This window comes from Entelurus aequoreus, linkage group LG13 (assembly GCF_033978785.1).
Source record: "Entelurus aequoreus isolate RoL-2023_Sb linkage group LG13, RoL_Eaeq_v1.1, whole genome shotgun sequence".
Classification (NCBI taxonomy): Eukaryota; Metazoa; Chordata; class Actinopteri; order Syngnathiformes; family Syngnathidae; genus Entelurus; species Entelurus aequoreus.
The window spans coordinates 41096059-41114922 of NC_084743.1; the positions used below are offsets into that span (position 1 = coordinate 41096059).

Below are 18864 nucleotides of genomic sequence, written 5' to 3' on the forward strand. Positions count from 1 at the left end.
GGGAGCTGCCATGCAAGGCGCTAACCAGCAGCCATCAGAGGCAATGGGTGAAGTGTCTTGCCCAAGGACACAACGGACGTGACTAGGAAGGTAGAAGGTGGGGATTGAACCCCAGTAACCAGCAACACTCCGATTGCTGGCACAGCCACTCTACCAACTTCGCCACGCCGTCCCTACTGTAATACATGTAGTATTTGCTGATGTTGCTCTGTTGTTGTTGTGTTTGCTGTTTTTGTCTCTCTGTCTAATCCACCTCTTGTCCCCACAATTCCCCCCCCTCTGTCTTCCTTTTTTTCTCTTTCTATCCCCTCCTGCTCCGGCCCAGCTGCACCAAATGATAATATAAATACATTTAATAAAGTCAAATACAAATAAAGCAACAAGAGAAGTATCCTACACTTCTCTTTTGTAAAGTAAATCTGAACAGCCGATATGGGCATCTACATCTACTATATGGTTTGCCTGAGAAGCTGGGCAGGACATTATAAAAAATAAATAAAATAAAATAAAATAAATAAATAAATCCTGTCTGAAAATAATTCAAAAGTGTGGAAACTCTACGTTTATAGGTTAAAAGGGGGTGTTAAAATATTACACTTTAATAGCAAAATAATCCAAACTAAGAGCCCAACAAATTGTTGACATCCATCATCATTTATCTTCCTGATCTCGTAGCTGTCAAACACACAAAAAAAACATACAATGTAGGGTTCAACATGGCCAGTTGACAATCATGTTTTACGGTTTTCTTTTATTTAGACAAACCCAAATAAAAGGCACATAAAACATTGTGCATGTTTACATAGTTATTTTCCATGAACATACATTTAAAAAATGTAGGAATGTTTTACCTTTCTGCTAATCAGAAAGCCTAGCCTTCATATATACAAAACTTACCATTGTTAATGATCTAATACAAAATGTTTTTTTTTAATAAAAAGATTTGTTTCCTTGCATGTCTATCATAACTAACAAGTTCTCTGATTTGAACGGTTTGTACAAAGATATACATTCAATTGCCTTCACAACATCTTCCAAATTTTTACTTGACAAAATGGTTGGGAAAAATGTTTTGTCTTCAAATTGTTTTTTCATGTATGTTCCTAATTTGCAATTTAAAAAAAATACAGAACACAGTTACTGAACAACTGTGACTTACAATCATAAGATTTCATAACATACTGTATAGTATGCAAATGCCATAGTTTGGTTGTCAGTAAGATGTCTGCAGCCATTTGAAAATAAAAAAACAACAAAAAAGTATTCCTTCACAGTATATTTTCATCCTTTATCACATAACACACATTGAGGAAGAAGCATCAACGTGGAAGAGTCTTGCAAAGTATTTCAGGCACACTTGTTACGGCCACTAGAGAAGGACAGACAACACATGCATGATTTACCCTTTTTTTTTAGTGTTTGTTTTGTCATAAAAATGTCACTATTGTTCTAGCAAAAATGTTATTCAACTCAAACCTACAATAGACAAGCTCAGTCAACCACATGCAACATAAGAAAAAAAACAAAGATTGAAGACAAAACAATTAAATTTCCAAGATCAAAACGCATTACAAATCGGGACAGTGTTGACATGCTTTCAATGAAATGCAGGTGCGACTCGCCAACATCCAATAATATGCTGCAAGTGTTGTAGAGAAATGGCCTCAACTTGAAAGAAATACAAATACAAAAATAAATGCTTGACCCCTTGCTGATTTTGTAAGTTTGCTGTCATACAAAAATATGCATTTTTATGGCAGGTTTATTGTAAACACAAAATAATCAGAAAAAAAATACAATAAGTTGGTTTAATTTGTATTTCAGTGCAGTAAATACGTGTTTGATCTCCTACAAACCAACAAGCATTCTGACCACACAGTTGTATGTCCATGAAGCACATAAATCAATTGTTTCTCTTTAGGAAAGACCTTCAAATCGCAACATATTAATTGGCTAAGACAACTGTCCAAAAAAGTATCTTCCATTCAAACCTCCTTATCTCCATGGGCATGTCCAAAGACTTGTCAAGAACCCCATGGACAGGTTTGTAGACCTGCACAAGACTGGGATGAGCTACTAGACTATCACAAGAAGCTTGGTGAGAAAAAAAAATACTACTATTGGCACTGTCAATCACCCTCGTTCAGAAAATGTTTACCCCAGTAGAATAGGGATGGTTCTTAGCACCAAATACTCTCATCATAAACTATAATGACAGCGAAAGAGTTGGGTGTACAATTACCAACGCTGCCATAAAGATCCTGCAGTACTCTGGAGGCAGAGAAAAGCTGAATATGAGTTTAAAAGCATCCCTTCATTCAAACATGGAGTTGGAAAAATCTGACCAAAATCTCTTTCTAGTATGCGTGCAACCTTGGTGACCAAGCAGTCTGACTCGTGTGGTTGCTAACAGGGCTTCCTACACCAAGGAAGTTTAGCGGGATGCCATGTTTTGACTAAGCCATGTTTTGTTTTAGGAACAAATATATATTTCCTTTAATTAAATACAAATTAATTTATAACCTTTCTAGATTTCCCCCCCACAATGTCTGCCTCTGTTACAGTAAAGCTACCATAAAATGTATGCAATGTTTCTATCTTTGTTTTTTGACAGTCAGGCAAAGGTATGTAATTTGTGATGGCTGCATCACTAACAGTGTTGCAGTCAGATCAGACAAAAAAATAAGGGTCAACTCAACATTAGTGTGTAATTGTGTGAGATCAATATGGTAGAGCACTATTACTAAGTAGAAAAACAAACAAAGAATAGAAAAAACTAGACAATTCCTCTTTGGCCTTGCAGTCAATGCTAAATTATTCTAAATCCGATAACACAAAGGATCAACCTTTGAGCAAGAACCAACAAACACTATATGTACCAAGCTATCTGACTTTGACCTTTTCCTAAGACACACAAATGTGTTACGATTGTTTGTTCTGACCTAAAAACATTTCCTGACATTATTAAACAGTGGGAGAGAGATGTTAAATATATGTGAATCTGACCTCAAGTACCTCTGCTGACCATTGTCAGGGTTTTTGTCAAATACTAATTATTTGTGAAGGTTTAAAATAGGTTACAAATGTTATCTTGTTTTTATTTCACAGGAAATACTATTAAGTCTTATTTCTGAAAAAAAGCCTCAATTTACAAGTTTAACCACAGTATCCTCGTAAATATGTAAAAGGAATACTCCCATAACCCTGATGAATAGTATACAGTATTTTCATATCACAAGTATTAGATTTGTGGAGATGTATATAAACAGTATTGAGAAAGAGTTTAGTTAGTCTCACTGCTATAATTTGCCATTTTGCCCGAGAGAATAAATTGCACTGTTTATCGGAGGACAAAATGGCCATAGCACCACAAACAATATTTGTTGACCAGGTATTTTTTTGAGGGGTGGGGGGGGGGGGGGGGGGGGGGGATTAGTGATTAAAACAAAAATGATAAGCTTATAGGCCAATGTGGTCTGTTTATTCTTAGTGTTGGACGGCCACATCAGCGCTGATTTCCAGTACATCACTCACATTTTTATTTATTCTCAAGGGAAAACATAAAAGACACGTGGTTACAACTTAAGAGTAGTCAGCGTAAAGCTGTCAGTCCCTCCAGGATTGTTTTTTCATTTTTACAAAGTTGTAGTAAAAGTTGCAATGTCGAAGCCTATCTTTGCATCAGCTTGCATTTGTATGAATTTGTTATCAATGTTTGAAGTGTTCTTTGTAAACTTTACCCAAAAAGATTAAGATTAAAGATTAAAGTACCAATGATTGTCACACACAAAATGAAATTTGTCCTCTGCATTTGACCCATCCCCTTGGGGAGCAGTGGGCAGCAGCGGCGCCGCGCCCGGGAATCATTTTGGTGATCTAACCCCCAACTCCAACCCGTGTTGCTGAGTGCCAAGCAGGGAGGTTATGGGTCCCATTTTTATAGTCTTTGGTATGACTCGGCTGGGATTTGAACTCCAACCTACCGATCTCAGGGCGGACACTCTAACCACTAATCACATGATGTACGAAATACGCTTCATACTCATATTAAACTCAAGTGCAGAGCACATTTTGGAACATTGACAACAATTTGGGGATCTTGCCTGATTTCTCAAGAGTTTTTACAAATATTGTGACAAAAATCGCAGTTTGCGAACGGTTTACCCTGCTCTCATTAAACAACGGGGTACTGTTCAGTGCTATAGCAGGGATTTTTGTTCGTAAATGAGTGTAAGAAATGGTCATGAAAAAACGAGATCTCTGTTAACGTAAACAAGGATGTGACGGCGTGGGTGGGCGATGCAGTGACACATTTCATTGGTTGAACAGCTAATTATTTGTGTTTTGTTATTCATATTGTTGCTTATATTGTTTAAATTTAAAAAAATTATGTTTTGGACACACGCAGGGCTGCCTTGATGCACAGGCTTACTTGGGCTGAAGCCCAGTGGCCACCACCCAATCAGGGGCCCCCGATTTTGACGGCGGAATGCAATGATTGGTGTCCATAGCTGTCAATCACAGACAGCTCTGCTTCATGTAGCGATTGTGTACTCTCTCTTGGCTGCGTTGTTTTTTCCGACTGCTCCGAGCGGTGCACAAACCCAGGTTGTCAATGTGAAAGGCGAGCATGCTGACTACGAGCCAAAAGCAATAGCAATCTCCCCAGACCGCGAGTAACTGCTAACTGCTATATGCTATACGCTACTGCCGTAGCTATTAAAATGGATCACATCAACATTGGCGGTAACTTATAAAAACTGAGAAGGGCTGAACTAAAATGGCACCGGAAAGGAAATCATATACTGCAGATTACAAGCTAGATGTAGTGAAATATGCAGCAGAGAATGGCGATCGAGCAGCAGAAAGAAAGGACATAACAGAGGCGACACCGGGGAGGAAGATTTCATCGGATTTAGCGATCGGGATTGACAGATTGTTTGGTAAACGTACCGCATGTTCTATATGTTATAGTTATTTGAATGACTCTTGCCATGATGTGTTGCGTAACATACCTGGCACGTTCTCAGTTGGTTATTTATGCGTCATATGGCGTACACTTATTCAGCCTGTTGTTCACTAGTCTTTATTTATTTTAAGTTGCCTTTCAAATGTCTATTCTTGGTGTTGGATTTTACAAATAAATTTCCCCCAAAAATGCGACTTATACTCCAGTGCGACGTATATATGTTTTTTTCCTTCTTTATTGTGCATTTTCGGCCGGTGCGGCGTATACGGTACTTAAACTATTCTTTGTAACAAAAAAAGAATAAGGGGATGATTCTATGTTTGTTTAAAAGTAACAATTATATTTGTGAATTATATTTTGTTATTATTAATAGTACTGCGTTTTAGTGCCTTATGGAAAACACAAGGATTGATACTGTCACTCGATGTCTCAATGTGTCACTTTAAGAAAAAATGTTGCGTCATTTGACTGAGAAGTGCCAAACTGCTCTTCAGAAATGGTTTTTCTTTCGGCTCACAAGCGACAGTTCCTACTAAACAATGATGATCTATTTAGATCATCGATCTAAATAGAACTAAGAAAAGGCAAAATTCTGAAGTATGGGATCATTTTGATCTTAAAGCGCCAAATAAAGTAAATATTCTTCTTTTTCAATTTACTATTTGGATACTTGACCAGAGTTGCGTGTTTCATATTCCTTTCTGTGCAGCTGTTTGTTTAAAAGTAACAATTATATTTGTCTTATTTTGAAGAGAAATGCAGATCCTTTTTTTAAAGAGCGGATAGCGGATGAACATAATGAAACACTAACACAGTATCAGTGCGGTGTCAATACAGCTAGCAAGTGTGCCACACACTCACTTATACAGTTGTACATTTTTTTCCAAATAGTTTGTTCACAAAACTATGTTTACCTAAAATAGTGCTGCGTTTTATTTTTAGTCTGATCTGATTGGCAAAATCATTCAAGAAACTTGAAAATATTTTAAGTATTGTGTCAGTATCGGCAAATAAAGCTCTTAATTTTTACTTGATATTGAATCAATACCATAATCTGTTGAGTAAATCAACTAATTAAATTATAACCCTGTTTCATTCTTTTGTATTGTCCCTTAAGAGATATTGCCATAAAAATGTGAGGGATAGACCAATTTGTTTTGCACTGCCAGCTTTGCTATAAAGTCACACTGGCACTACCACAAGGCTATAAAATAGTGTTTCATATTTACAAAAAAGAAGGTAAACAGGCATTGGAGAAGACTATTCTAAGTAACTTTTTAGCGTTCTACTGGCATATATAAGCTCATATGGTTGTTAACATAAACATTCCGACCCAACCTAACTTTGAAATTGCCTTGATAGCGTTCCATGACCTTCGAAGGAAATACAGTATATTGTTCTCGACCTCAGTAATCAATCTATTTGACCTTAATAATACTGTTTCTCCCTCTGTGCTGTACCTTTAGCTGTCATGTTCTTATGATAAATATTTCCTCAATAATTCACACATAGATGATGAGTGTAATTCCCAGCCATTTCAAAATACAGCCAGGGGAGAAGTTAATTTAAAACAAACCTCACCAAGCTTCAGAAACATCAACAAAATGCAAAATATAATACCCGCCCTACTAAGAAAGATTTTTTTTATCACTTAAAACTTTGAAATACATAAAACTATTAAATACTGATTAGTCCTCTAAAAATAGTGTAAAAAAATCTTATCTGGAAGCATTGTGTCTCACACACACCAAAAAATACACCTCAGGTGTAGGAAGGTGTCACACCTTTTGACATCAAATGCACAGCATAGGCAATCTTGTTGCAATTGTTCACTTATACTACACATTGACAACTAGATCAAGAATTATGTAAAAGGATACTCCTTATAACACAGCTCCAATGAGTCAGCTAACAAATGCGGCACAAAACAAGAGATACATTAAACATATGGTTCAATGTGTAACCGCCAATAATGCCTAATAACTGTCTGATAAATACATTAAAATCGGCAACCATATTTGTTCTGTTCGAAAACCTATGTAAACACTAAACATACCTAAATTGATTTCAAAATTAGATTTGAGTAAACACTATATCAGAATGCAAAGATGTAGGAGCATCTAATGTGAGACCTCTTTTGAGATAGTGCTTGATCTGAATTCATTTAGGTGTCTACACTCATCTTTAACATTCATCATTTAAAGGGAACAGTGTTACTTGGAAACTCTTTGGCATAATGGGTTGCTTAAATACTAAAAAAAACAACTAAAATGGCAGTGAGTGGGGTCATTTTACATTGAACAGAAGGTTTTTTATGAAAATATGGTAGACTGTCCCTTTGATAGATAAGAGAATTTAAATGTTTTCTGGGTACTTTAATCTCTACTAATATAAAACACAAACAATGTGTTGCTTTTCCTCATAAGGATTGATGAAAATTTGTTTTAGAAAATTCATCGGAGGGACTAAGCTTCAGAGGTAATACTTTTACTAATACTAATCATTTTGCATCAATGTGATGAATGGTAAACAGGCTTTCACTTACACAGTGGAACCCGTTAAAAGTCGACATCCCTCGGACTGGCTGACTCAAGTTGACACAAGTGATTGTCGACATGACCAAATAACAGTTATTAGTGACTTCAGCCAGAGGCATACAATGTTGAACCTATGGTAGTTTGTTTACCTTTTCCTCCATTTGTGCAAATGAAAAAAACAATTCTATTCCGTTTTTGAGGTGGTCTGTCACACCTCCCCCCCCGCATTTTAGACATTATTTTGTAAGGTTTTGCATTACTATTCCTGAAAAAACGGACCCAAGCAAATACAGCAGATTTTTTTTACAGCTAAATTATGAAGTTTTACAGTTTTTCACTGAATAAGGCAGCCAAAATACACATAACAAAGAATGTGGGATTTACAATATTAACTGTGTATGATAAAAAACTGAATATTAAGAATGTTGCTCCTCCTTTACTTCGCAGACCATCTCCTTGATCGACACATTTTACAATCAAGCAAAACGCAACAAACAGGGTAAAAAAAAAACACCCAAAATGTAAGTTATCACTTTCATGTGCATAACTTAGTTATACAAACTGCTCTGTAAATAAACCCTGCACTCTGCTTTGTGCCTCAGCTGCTGTGACGTAGTTTCTGTGATTACCGTAATAACCCTGTATGTAACTCAAAAGCGCAGCTTCAAACCATTGGAATACATGCTATAGTTTAATGGTGCGTTCCACCATTCAGAATTTGCGCGTTCCTAATCGGAGAGTTCAACCAGAACGTACCCCGAGGTCGGATTTCCTGCTTGGAAAGTCGGAGAGTCCTCACCAATCCTGAGTTGGCTTCAAAGATGGCTGCTCGGAGTGTCAACAGTAATAGAACTTTTTGTAAAATTCTTTATTAGCACTTCTAGTTTTTTGTAGCATTAAATCAGCGATATACGATTAATTGTTGAACGTTCATATTTGATAATGTTACCGTTGTGTACCGTATTTTCCAGACTATTAGCTGCTACTTTTTTCCCAAGCTTTGAACCCTGCGGCTTATATAAAGGTGCGGCTAATCTACAGATTTTTCTTCGCTAACGGCTAAATTATGGAATGGATTAAGCAAAGAAATCAAACAATATACTAAAATTATGCACTTCAAGAAACTTTACAAAGTACAAGGAGGAAGAATCCTGATAAACATCTTGAACCTTATTAAAAAAGGAGAAGATCTCATTCATCTTAAAAGACGAATAAAGACATTAATGACTTTTCTGTTTTGTTTGATCAGCCGTTTTACTGGCGTGTTACAGGCACCATTTGGAAACAGTTAAGGTATGGAAATAAACATTTACCAAATCTGTATATGTAAATATTTCACAATGTACCGGTATATAAATGCGGTTTATAGTCTAGTGCGGCTAATACAGTATATGTATGTATATACAGTATACTAAAATTTAGTGGGTGCGGTTTATGTCGATTCGGTTTATAGTCCGGAAAATACGGTAAATTAAGTTTGCTCATGTGTTTTATACGTTCTACATTGCTAGAAATAATGTCTGTGTTTACATGTCATCCACCTTGTTTAAAAGTTGGAGAAAGAGTGCATATTTTTCCATAAGTTGTTTATATTCAGATAAGGCAAGAGCAAGAATACTTTTCGTGGATTTGGCGATCTTTATTTCCGACTTCATAACTAGAGCGCGAGACATCATTCCCAGCTCTGATTTCCAACTTCCGAGGTTAATGGAACGCACCACAAGACTTACGGTAAATTGATAACGGCAGTTTTGATGTTAAAGGTTTTAAAAAATAATTGGAAGACGTCCAGCGGACCGGATTACAAAGTTTAACGAGACGTATTTTGCCAGGTGTGATTTAGGTATTTGTACGAAGGAAGATTAAAGAACGGCTGGGAGCCCTAACACGAAAGAAGAAAGGACTTTTGACTATATGCTGAAGCTTTGAATGTAAGTGGCAGTTATTTCCATATAATTGCTCCGGTTTAAACTGGCAGCTTTTTTAGCAATGATAAAAACACGATGGGTTGGTCAACATTAACAGGTTCCACTGTATAGCGCTTTTCTACCTTAAAGGTAATGAAAGCACTTTGACACTATTACCTCATTCACCTACTGATGATGCAGCCCCAGGAGCAACTGGGGGTTCAGTATCTTGCTCAAAAATAACAGTTATAGGGTCACAGTGGCACTAAGGATACAACCACTACCACCTGAGCAATGCTACCCCAATTCATTTGTGGGATATGTAAATCACTGCTTCTTCCACATTTAATATTTCCCAAAGTGATGGTAACAATTACTTTTTCGATTAGGAATCTATGTGGGGTGAGGTCGTGTATTATTTAGGAAGGCATGCCGCTCTTCATTGGACCAAGATTCAGCACATTTGTATATTATTATTAGGCATATAGATACATTCTCAACAGTTACTCTGCAGCTACAAAAAATATCTACCAAGGAGGTGAGGATGGCAGAACTTGGGATAGAAAAGGCATGCTATCCATGGGCCTCATAGCAATGTTAAGTGGGCCGGTAATATTCATGGGCATCTGGGTGGTTATAGCTACAGGGTGGGCAAGATTCATGTGGGCTGTCGTTGGGATATTGACAGAGGCGAGGTTGACGGGGCCCAAGTTAACCGGGTTTGTTATGTTGATGGTGCTTGTGGTGATGTTCATCTGAGCAGCAATGGTGACTGGATTGCTGGTATTGCCACCTCGGTTTAAAGCAGAGGTGATGGCTGCAGAGTTGGTGACTGGCGTTGTCGTGGCGGAGTTGTGAATGTTGTTGGCATCTGTGGTAAAATCAAAAGGAGAGAAGATAATAGTCCCGTCACTTGGATACATTTCAGAACTTCTAAAACAAGTTAAGCCAACAGTGAAATCAGGTCCTTCGTAACTTACCTGGATCAGTAAAATAAACATACATTATGTCAACATTATGCCAACTGTAGTAATATTGCTGGAGAAACCTACCTTTATGAGAGTTGTCAATTAGGACTTGGAAGGAGTTATTTAAAATCTCTCCTACCGTCAACTCACCTAAGGGGTAAATTCAAAAAGCAGGATCAATAGACTAACCGGCTAACTGTCGGATTTTTTTTAACATAAATACATTGTGGAAAAAACATCTCTACTGCTAAGCACTGTGTGCAGGAGGCTAGATGAACACTAGAACACATGACTAGTAAATCATACAAGACAGTTTATGGCCAATGTCAGCAGGTCTTGCCCAAGCAGTGACACTGTCAGTTAGCCATGTTGGGCCATGTTTTGATTCCTATGGTACATAGTACTTTTTACAAAATATTCAAACAAGCAGTCAAACAAGTCAATTCATCAGGAAAAAAATCTGGGCAAAAATATTGAATAATAATAGTTTGTGGGGCACTTAGGCTGCATGATGGTCCAGTTTGTGGTTAATTTCAATCTACTGATCCTGCTTCATGAACTTTAACCTTACACTGGCACAACTACTGTATGTTCTCTACATACGTACATGGAGGAACCTTAATGTCACCAGTCCTTAGCGAAAACATGCATTCAGACCTGAGTACCATGGTGCAACATAACTAAAACTGGCCACTTGTGTTTATCAGAGTTCATTTAGAGGTTTCTGCTACCAACTACAGGACTGGATTACCTTTTCGTGGCCCTGAATGGTTCCACTGCCAGTCACTTATTCCTATTCAAAAATACAGACACATGAGGGGTTATCATAGTACAGGGCAGCAGCGCCATCATCTGGAAGTTGTTGGTTGGAATGGTATAGTTGGAAACAAATTGGAATAAATATTTCAATTAGTGGGAATAGTATTCTTTCTTTTACAATCATGTAGCCTTATTCACCAACACGTCTCACAAATACATTTGATCTAACACACATTTCAAGAAGAACTTATGCAAACAAGTACAGATTTTCTTGCACTCCATAATACTTCAATACATGTGATTGTATAACATGTATCGTCTTCAATTCTAACGTACAATATGAGCAATTTGTGCCTGGCAAGAACTTCAGAACGGTTGGCATCTGTGTTAGTAAACATAGTCCCTTGTAAAATGCAAATGAGCATATTGCACCCGCATTCATTATTAAACTACATCACACAAGAGATACTGCTGAGAGTTATTACAGAATTTGTAAGTCTAATTAGAATGCTGCTGTGGTTCAAATTTCTCCCACCCCAGATTCAGGGAGATACAGGTATACTTTTGAGTGCTTAGGTCACAGGGTTATGGTATAATAGCTACCAAAAGTCACCTATACCGCTCACATTTCAGAAACCACTTTTATTACAGTACAGTGGTACCTCAGTTTTTATACGCCCCAGTTTTAGGTGAAAATATAAAAAATGTGTGTCCGTTTTCATGTCACTGTTTTCCTATCAAATTAACCCACCATAGAGTTGAACTAAGTTTTAACATGCAGTAATAGTCCAATCAACACAAGTCGATAAGTCAAGCAAAACAATCAAGTGTAATATGGCGCCTACCGGCTTTCATATAACTGATCCCACTAAAAGAGCTCTCGAGTTGAGCGTTTTGTTTGCCAAAACACGTAAAACGGCACGTAAGCATGTAAGTGTGACATGGTCTGTCTTGCGCATTCATGTGATTAGATCAATTGATGCAAAGCCGTTGTCAATCAATCAATCAATGTTTATTTATATAGCCCTAAATCACAAGTGTCTCAAAGGGCTGTACAAGCCACAACGACATCCTCGGTACAGAGCCCACATACGGGCAAGGAAAAACTGTTGTCCGTGCGATCTTGGGGAAAAAACTCTATAACACAAGTGTCAGTACTTTGATAAATACTGTGGGAAACACTATGGCATTGAAGACGGCGTGGCGAAGTTGGTAGAGTGGCCGTGTCAGCAATCGGAGGGTTGCTGGTTACTGGGGTTCAATCCCCACCTTCTACCATCCTAGTCATGTCCGTTGTGTCCTTGGGCAAGACACTTCACCCTTGCTCTTGATGGCTGCTGGTTAGCGCCTTGCATGGCAGCTCCCGCCATCAGTGTTTGAATGTGTGTGTGAATGGGTGAATGTGGAAATACTGTCAAAGAGCTTTGAGTACCTTGAAGGTAGAAAAGCGCTATACAAGTATAACCCATTTATTTATCATTATAAGAAAAAAAGTGGGAGCAAAGTATGGTGATGGCATTAGTGAGGCTCCTGCCCTCTCTCGCCACTCAGACGTCAACAGTCATTTTAAATGTCCATATATCCATTTAAATTGCAATTTATATGCATTTTGCAGTGTATTGGTGTGTAACTCTATATTTCTAATATTGTAACATTTTAGGGTGTCTGTAGACGAGTGGTTCTCATTATTTTTTTCACCAAGTACCACCTCAGAAAAAAACTTAGCTTTCCAAGTACCACTACATTGACCAATATTAAAATACAGTAGCTTAGTAGGTCTTAGTATTCATTAAAAACAAGGAAGGTTATATTTAACAAGTATATTTAATATTTATGGCCACACACAGTTTGAACAGTAAAATTGTGTTTGAATATAGGATAACAAAACACTGTACTTTAATCAAGTGATTATTTGGCATATCATTAGATGAGCCTGCTACCACAAGTGGCACACGTACAACCGTTTGACAATCACTGCTATAGCGGATTAAATTGATATACATTGTTTCGGTTTTATTACAATTGGATTTTATAGGGCCCTTTGGACTCGATAAATAACATAAACCACTGTATATTTTATATGAAGGGACAAAACTATTGAAAAAAACTTGGATATACAAAATCTTGGTATTCAAAACGTCAAGTCAAAAAGTCAAAATCTACACTACAATATTTTTTACAGCAGTGTATTCTAGAGTCGTAAGTGTGCAACTTGAATATAATTATAGGTAATATTACCTATAACTAGAAGAGGCAATTCCTGAAGGAATTGCATGTGAATGCGCCAATGCTGGAGTTGAACTGAAATGCTGACAGAATGTAGTATGAATGTAAGAATAGTTTAAATGTTAGAATGGTTTGAATGTTGAAAATCTGACGCTGAACTGAAATGCTAATGAAATGTAGAATGAATGTAGAAATAGCTTAAATGTTAAAATTGTTTAAATGCTGAAATGGTTTGAATGTTGGAATGGTTTGAATGTTGAAGAGTTTGAATTTCCAGGGAAACTGGAATTTGGTTTGGAACTTGGGAAAGTGTTAGTTTGAATGTCCAGGATGAGTGGAATGTGTTGATGTTGGAATAGTTTGAATAGGTTGAAAAATGTGGGAATTGTGCAACTTGGAAAAATGCCCCATTCATTTCAATGGGAACTTCCTGGAAATTTGGGAATTTTGGGAAAAGTGGGATTTTTTGAAAATGATTAGGAGCATGCATGTCCTGAATGAGCTGATCTGATTGGTGTTGGAACTGTTAAAATTGGTCAAGAAATGTTTAATTAGTATCCATCCATCCATTCATGTTCAATTAGTAACAGTTTTTAATTTAGAAATTCCTGGAATTTCGGGAAAACCGGGAATTTGTCTAGTTCCTTAACCAACTTGGGTTGTGTCCTGAATATGAGTGTTTTGAAGGTGGAACGGTTGAAATGGGTTGAAAAATGTGAAAGGATTAGTTGAATTTAAGAAGGGTGGAAATAGGATACCAAAAAACGGGAATTCCTGAAAATGTGTTGAAAGTGGAAAAATTATAGTTTGAATGTCCAGGATGAGTTAAATTTGGATTGGTTTGATTGGTTAAAAAATGTGGGAATTCTGGAAGTTTGAAAAATGGACAATTCATTTTGAATGGGAAAAAAGGAAAAAAAAAAAAAGGAATTATGGGAAATTCTGGATTTTTTTTAGAATTGTTAAAGTACAGCACACAATTCCTGAACAGGCTGAATATTTTGAAGTTGGTACGGTTTGAATCAGATAAAAAATGTGGGAATTGTGGAACTTTGAAGAATGTCCCATTCATTTCAATGGGAAATTTCAAAACATTTGGGAATTTCTGGAAGAGGGTATTTTATTGAAAATGGTAAAAAGCTTGAATGGTCTGAATGAGTTGAAATGGTTGGTGTTGATCTTTTTCAAATCGGTGGAGAAATGTTGAAGTAGTAACATGTTGAATTGAGAAATGGTATTACGGAATTCCTGGAGTTTCGGGAAAATGGGGAATTTTTCTAGTTAAAAAAAACCCTTTGTTTTTTGTCCTAATTAAGAGAAATGTTTGACGGTGGAATGGTTGAAGTGGGTTGAAAAATGTGGGAGGAGTCGTCGCCAGAAAAAAGGGTGGAAATAGGGCTTTGGAAAACCAGGAATTCTGGAAAATCCTGGAATTTTTTTTAACTTGGAAATTTCCAGAATGGTGGAATGTGTTGAAGGTGGAATTGTTTGAATAGGTTGAAAAATGTGGAAATGGTGAAAGTTTGAAAAATGTCCCGGAAAACCTGGAACTCTGGGAAATTATGGAATTTGTCAAGGAAAAACCCGCGATTCCCGAATAGACTGAACAGTTTGAAGTTGGAACGGTTTGAATCGGGTGAAAAATGTGGAAGGTAGAACGCCAAAATCTGTAGAAGAATATGAAAAAGTTGAATAAATAGATGAATTGTGGTTTAGAAAACCATATGTGTGAATGCTTTGGAACATTCACACAATTACTTGCCACACAGCCATTATTGACTAAATTGCAGGCAACACAATTGAGTTTCAAGATAATTGTGTTTTAGACTCAAGAATGGTGGTTGCAGTATCAATGTCTGGGGCTGCGGAGCTGTGGTTTATTTCATGAAACATGAAGTCAAACTGTGACATTTGAAAGCAAAACATGATTCCTTCCTTTTGGAATATGGGCCGCATGGGAGTGTTCAAACATACCTCCAAGTTGATAATCGCCTAGCTGAGGGGGCTAAAGGTAAAGGTGAAGGAGTGTTGGGGTAGTCACTCAAAAAAGTCTTCAATAAGTCTTCAATAACACACCACTAGTTACTTGAAAAACGTAATATATAATTTATTCACTGCTTTCAGTAACTGGTAACATTCCTAGTCTAGTTACTTCTGAAATGCAACACAATGTCACCTGAATTGCACTATAGTAGTCTCTGTATAAACTGTAGTGTTTGTAGCTGTGGAGAGGCTGAGAGGCGCAATTTACACTTAAATCTCATTTGTTTGTCCCAATAGTGGGCAAATGTCAACTTTTTAAAAGGTGTTGTTATGTTTGTGTCACGTGACGTTAAGGTTGCAACGATTAATAATTTAATAGTAAAAAGCTTTCAGTTAAATTTTGTTGCTTTCATTATTCCTTTAATGAGTATAACTAATAAAAATTAATAAAATCCAGACAGCACAAACTTTAAATATGCAAACAAAGTTTCTGCACGCGCAGTTGAGAGCAGTGGTGTGTGGTATTTTTTTATTTTTTATTAATGCACACATTTTAAAAGTAGGGCTGGGAAATTAATCAAATTTAGATATTGATTATGGCTTCTCACGATCGTGAAAATATACCGTATTTTTCGGACTATAAGTCGCTCCGGAGTATACGTCGCACTGGCCGAAAATGCACAATAAAGAAGAAAAAAAACATATATACGTCGCACTGGAGTATAAGTCGCATTTTTGGGGGAAATGTATTTGATAAAATCCAACACCAAGAATAGACATTTGAAAGGCAGTTTAAAATATATAAAGAATAGTGAACAACAGGCTGAATAAGTGTACGTTATATGACGCACAAATAACCAACTGAGAACGTGCCTGGTATGTTAGCGTAACATATTATGGTAAGAGTCATTCAAATAACTATAACATATAGAACATACTATACGTTTACCAAACAATCTGTCACTCCTGATCGCTAAATAACATGAAATCTTCCTCCTCTGTGTCGCTCCTGGTATGCCCCGCTAGCGTCCATTCTTTCTGCTGCGCGATCGCCGTTTTCTGGTGCATATTTCACTACGTCCAGCTTGTAATCTGCAGTATATGATTTCCTTTTTGGTGTTTTAGTTCAGTCCTTATCAGTTTTTATAAGTTACCGCCAACGTTGATGTGATCCATTTTAATAGCTCCGCAGTAGCGTATAGCATATAGCAGTTAGCATTCCAAAACCCACAATGCACTTCTGCCATGACCCGCCCCCGCAGAATTCTTATTGGCTGACGTGTGAGTGACGATTGCTGACGTGTGTGTGACGATGGCTGCCATTTGCTTCGTCGCTCACGCGAATGAGATAAATAATATTACCCGTAATTTCCGGACTATAAGCCGCACCTGACTATAAGCCGCACCAGCTAAATTTAGGGGAAAATACAGATTGCTCCATATATAAGCCGCACCCGACTATAAGCCGCAGGGTTTTGATGTGTAATTACCGTAGTATATAGGGGTTCCTGCTACCACGGAGGGGATTGTCGGGACAGAGATGACTGTTTGGGAACGCAAAGTGTCCCATTTATTAACAATAAATCTTTCAATCATTCAATCAAACTTTCACATCTTTGACATGGCGAACAGCATTCGTGCAGAGTACAAATAATACAACGGTGCAAAGTAATACAAAGTGCTCGCCTGTATGTTATCAAAATAACCAGCCTACCGGTATATGAAAAGTCAGTCTTTAATCATTGTGTCATCGTCTTCCTCCTGCGTACTAAAACCACCGAAATCCTCTTCGTCTGTGTCGGAGAAGAACAGGCCGTAAATAAGCCGCACCCTTGTATAAGCCGCAGGGACCAGAACGAGGGGAAAAAGTAGCGGCTTATAGTCCGGAAATTACGGTATTTGATATTTTACGGTAATGTGTTAATAATTTCACACATAAGTCGCTCCGGAGTATACGTCGCACCCACGGCCAAACTATGAAAAAACTGTGACTTATAGTCCGAAAAATACGGTAATAATAATAATAAAATAAAATAAATTATTAATAGATGCATGCAAATTTCGGAACGTGACGGTGGAAAAGATAAGCAGCAAATTAATGAAAAGAAGGCCACAATAATCCGGTTTGGCTGCACTAAACAAATAAAGGTTTTAAAAAAGTACCTAAAAAGACCTAAAATATTGGTCAAAATTGTCGAAAGATGTATTACACCAATAAACGTGAGGATGTTTGCAATTATTAACAAATACTTTATTAAATTTTATTTTACACAAAAACATACACTATGGTGGTAAAATAAGTATATGAGGCAAAAACTAAAACAGAAAACTGAATAGTATTGTTTTTATATTGCTATTGTTGTTCAGAAATATTGTTATCACTATTATTATTATTTTACTTGTTGTGGTTTATACGTTATTAATTTATACCGTTTTTTAAAAACTATATTTAAAGTTATCTCAGGGCATTCAATTGCAACTGGACTGTTTGGTTTGTCTTAGAAGATGTTTCTCCGCTCATCAGAGTAGGCTTTATCAGTTCGTGCTTAAAGACTTGGATTGGTCAGATCTAGTCCAGCAGCTGGTGCCAAAACCCCAAATATTTATACCACAAAAAACCAGGAGGGTGTGCCTGGGCAAGGATGGTTTCGTCCTATCATAGTGAGAAAAACAACTGTTTTGATGCAAACGAGCAATCCTAACAGTCAAAATCAACATTGAAGTATAATATCCCATTGTTACCATTGAGGTATTGTGTGGCAGAACGATCGCTGTGGATCGACTACTACCGGTCCAAAATAGCCGGAATCCCTCACGTCGAATTAAACTATAGTTTCATTTTTGTCCAGTTCTCTGATCTTTGCTACAAAGTCAATTCCGTTTTGGACATGATGTGGAGTTTTGCCAACCAAAGGTGCTGAGATGTTGGCCACATACAGCGAAGATCAGAGATCTAAAACTGGACAAAAATGAAACTTTGGTTTCATTCGACATCACCTCCCTGTTCACCTGTATTCCAACCCAGGATTCAATAGCGACAGTGAGACGTCTACTAGGCCATCACACCCTATAGGATAGATCCGTACTTAACCCCGAACAGATTTGCCTTTTGCTGGAACTTTGCCTTAACACTGTACTTTCAATTCATAGGAACATTTTACCAACAAAAACATGTGCCATGGGATCACCTGTATCTCCAATAGTAGCAAACCTTACATGGAAGACATGGAAAAGAGAGCTTTGAGCTCTTGTAAGGGAACAGCACCAAGTCATTGGTACAGATATGTGGATGACACATGGGTGAAAAATCAGAAACCAAGAAGTGCAACCCTTCATTGAGCACAATAACTCAGTGGACAAAAACATCAAGTTCACAAGTGAGGATGTCAAAGACAGTAAGTTGCCTTTTTTGGATTGTGATGTGAACATTGGAAAAGACAGGGGCCTCCTCTGGGTTTACCGTACCAAAAACCCACACATACCGACCAACAACAATTTTCGACTCACACCACCCA

General features: G+C 37.3%; 1 protein-coding gene across 3 annotated transcripts in view; it reads right to left on the reverse strand.

The window, feature by feature from the left end:
- Positions 1-529: 529 nt before the first annotated feature.
- The window catches only part of LOC133663404 (vascular endothelial zinc finger 1-like), a 66212-nt gene continuing 47877 nt past the window's right edge, over positions 530-18864 (reverse strand). Inside the window, exons 5-7 of one of the 3 annotated variants that reach the window (XM_062067856.1) lie at positions 11133-11174; positions 10466-10531; positions 530-10284 (exon numbers count right to left, since the gene is read on the reverse strand). In XM_062067856.1, coding sequence (XP_061923840.1) covers positions 9941-10284; positions 10466-10531; positions 11133-11174 — 452 coding nt within the window. In that variant the 3' untranslated portion in view covers positions 530-9940. The remainder of the gene's footprint in view (positions 10285-10465; positions 10532-11132; positions 11175-18864) is intronic. The other 2 variants (XM_062067857.1, XM_062067858.1) reach the window with 2 other exon arrangements.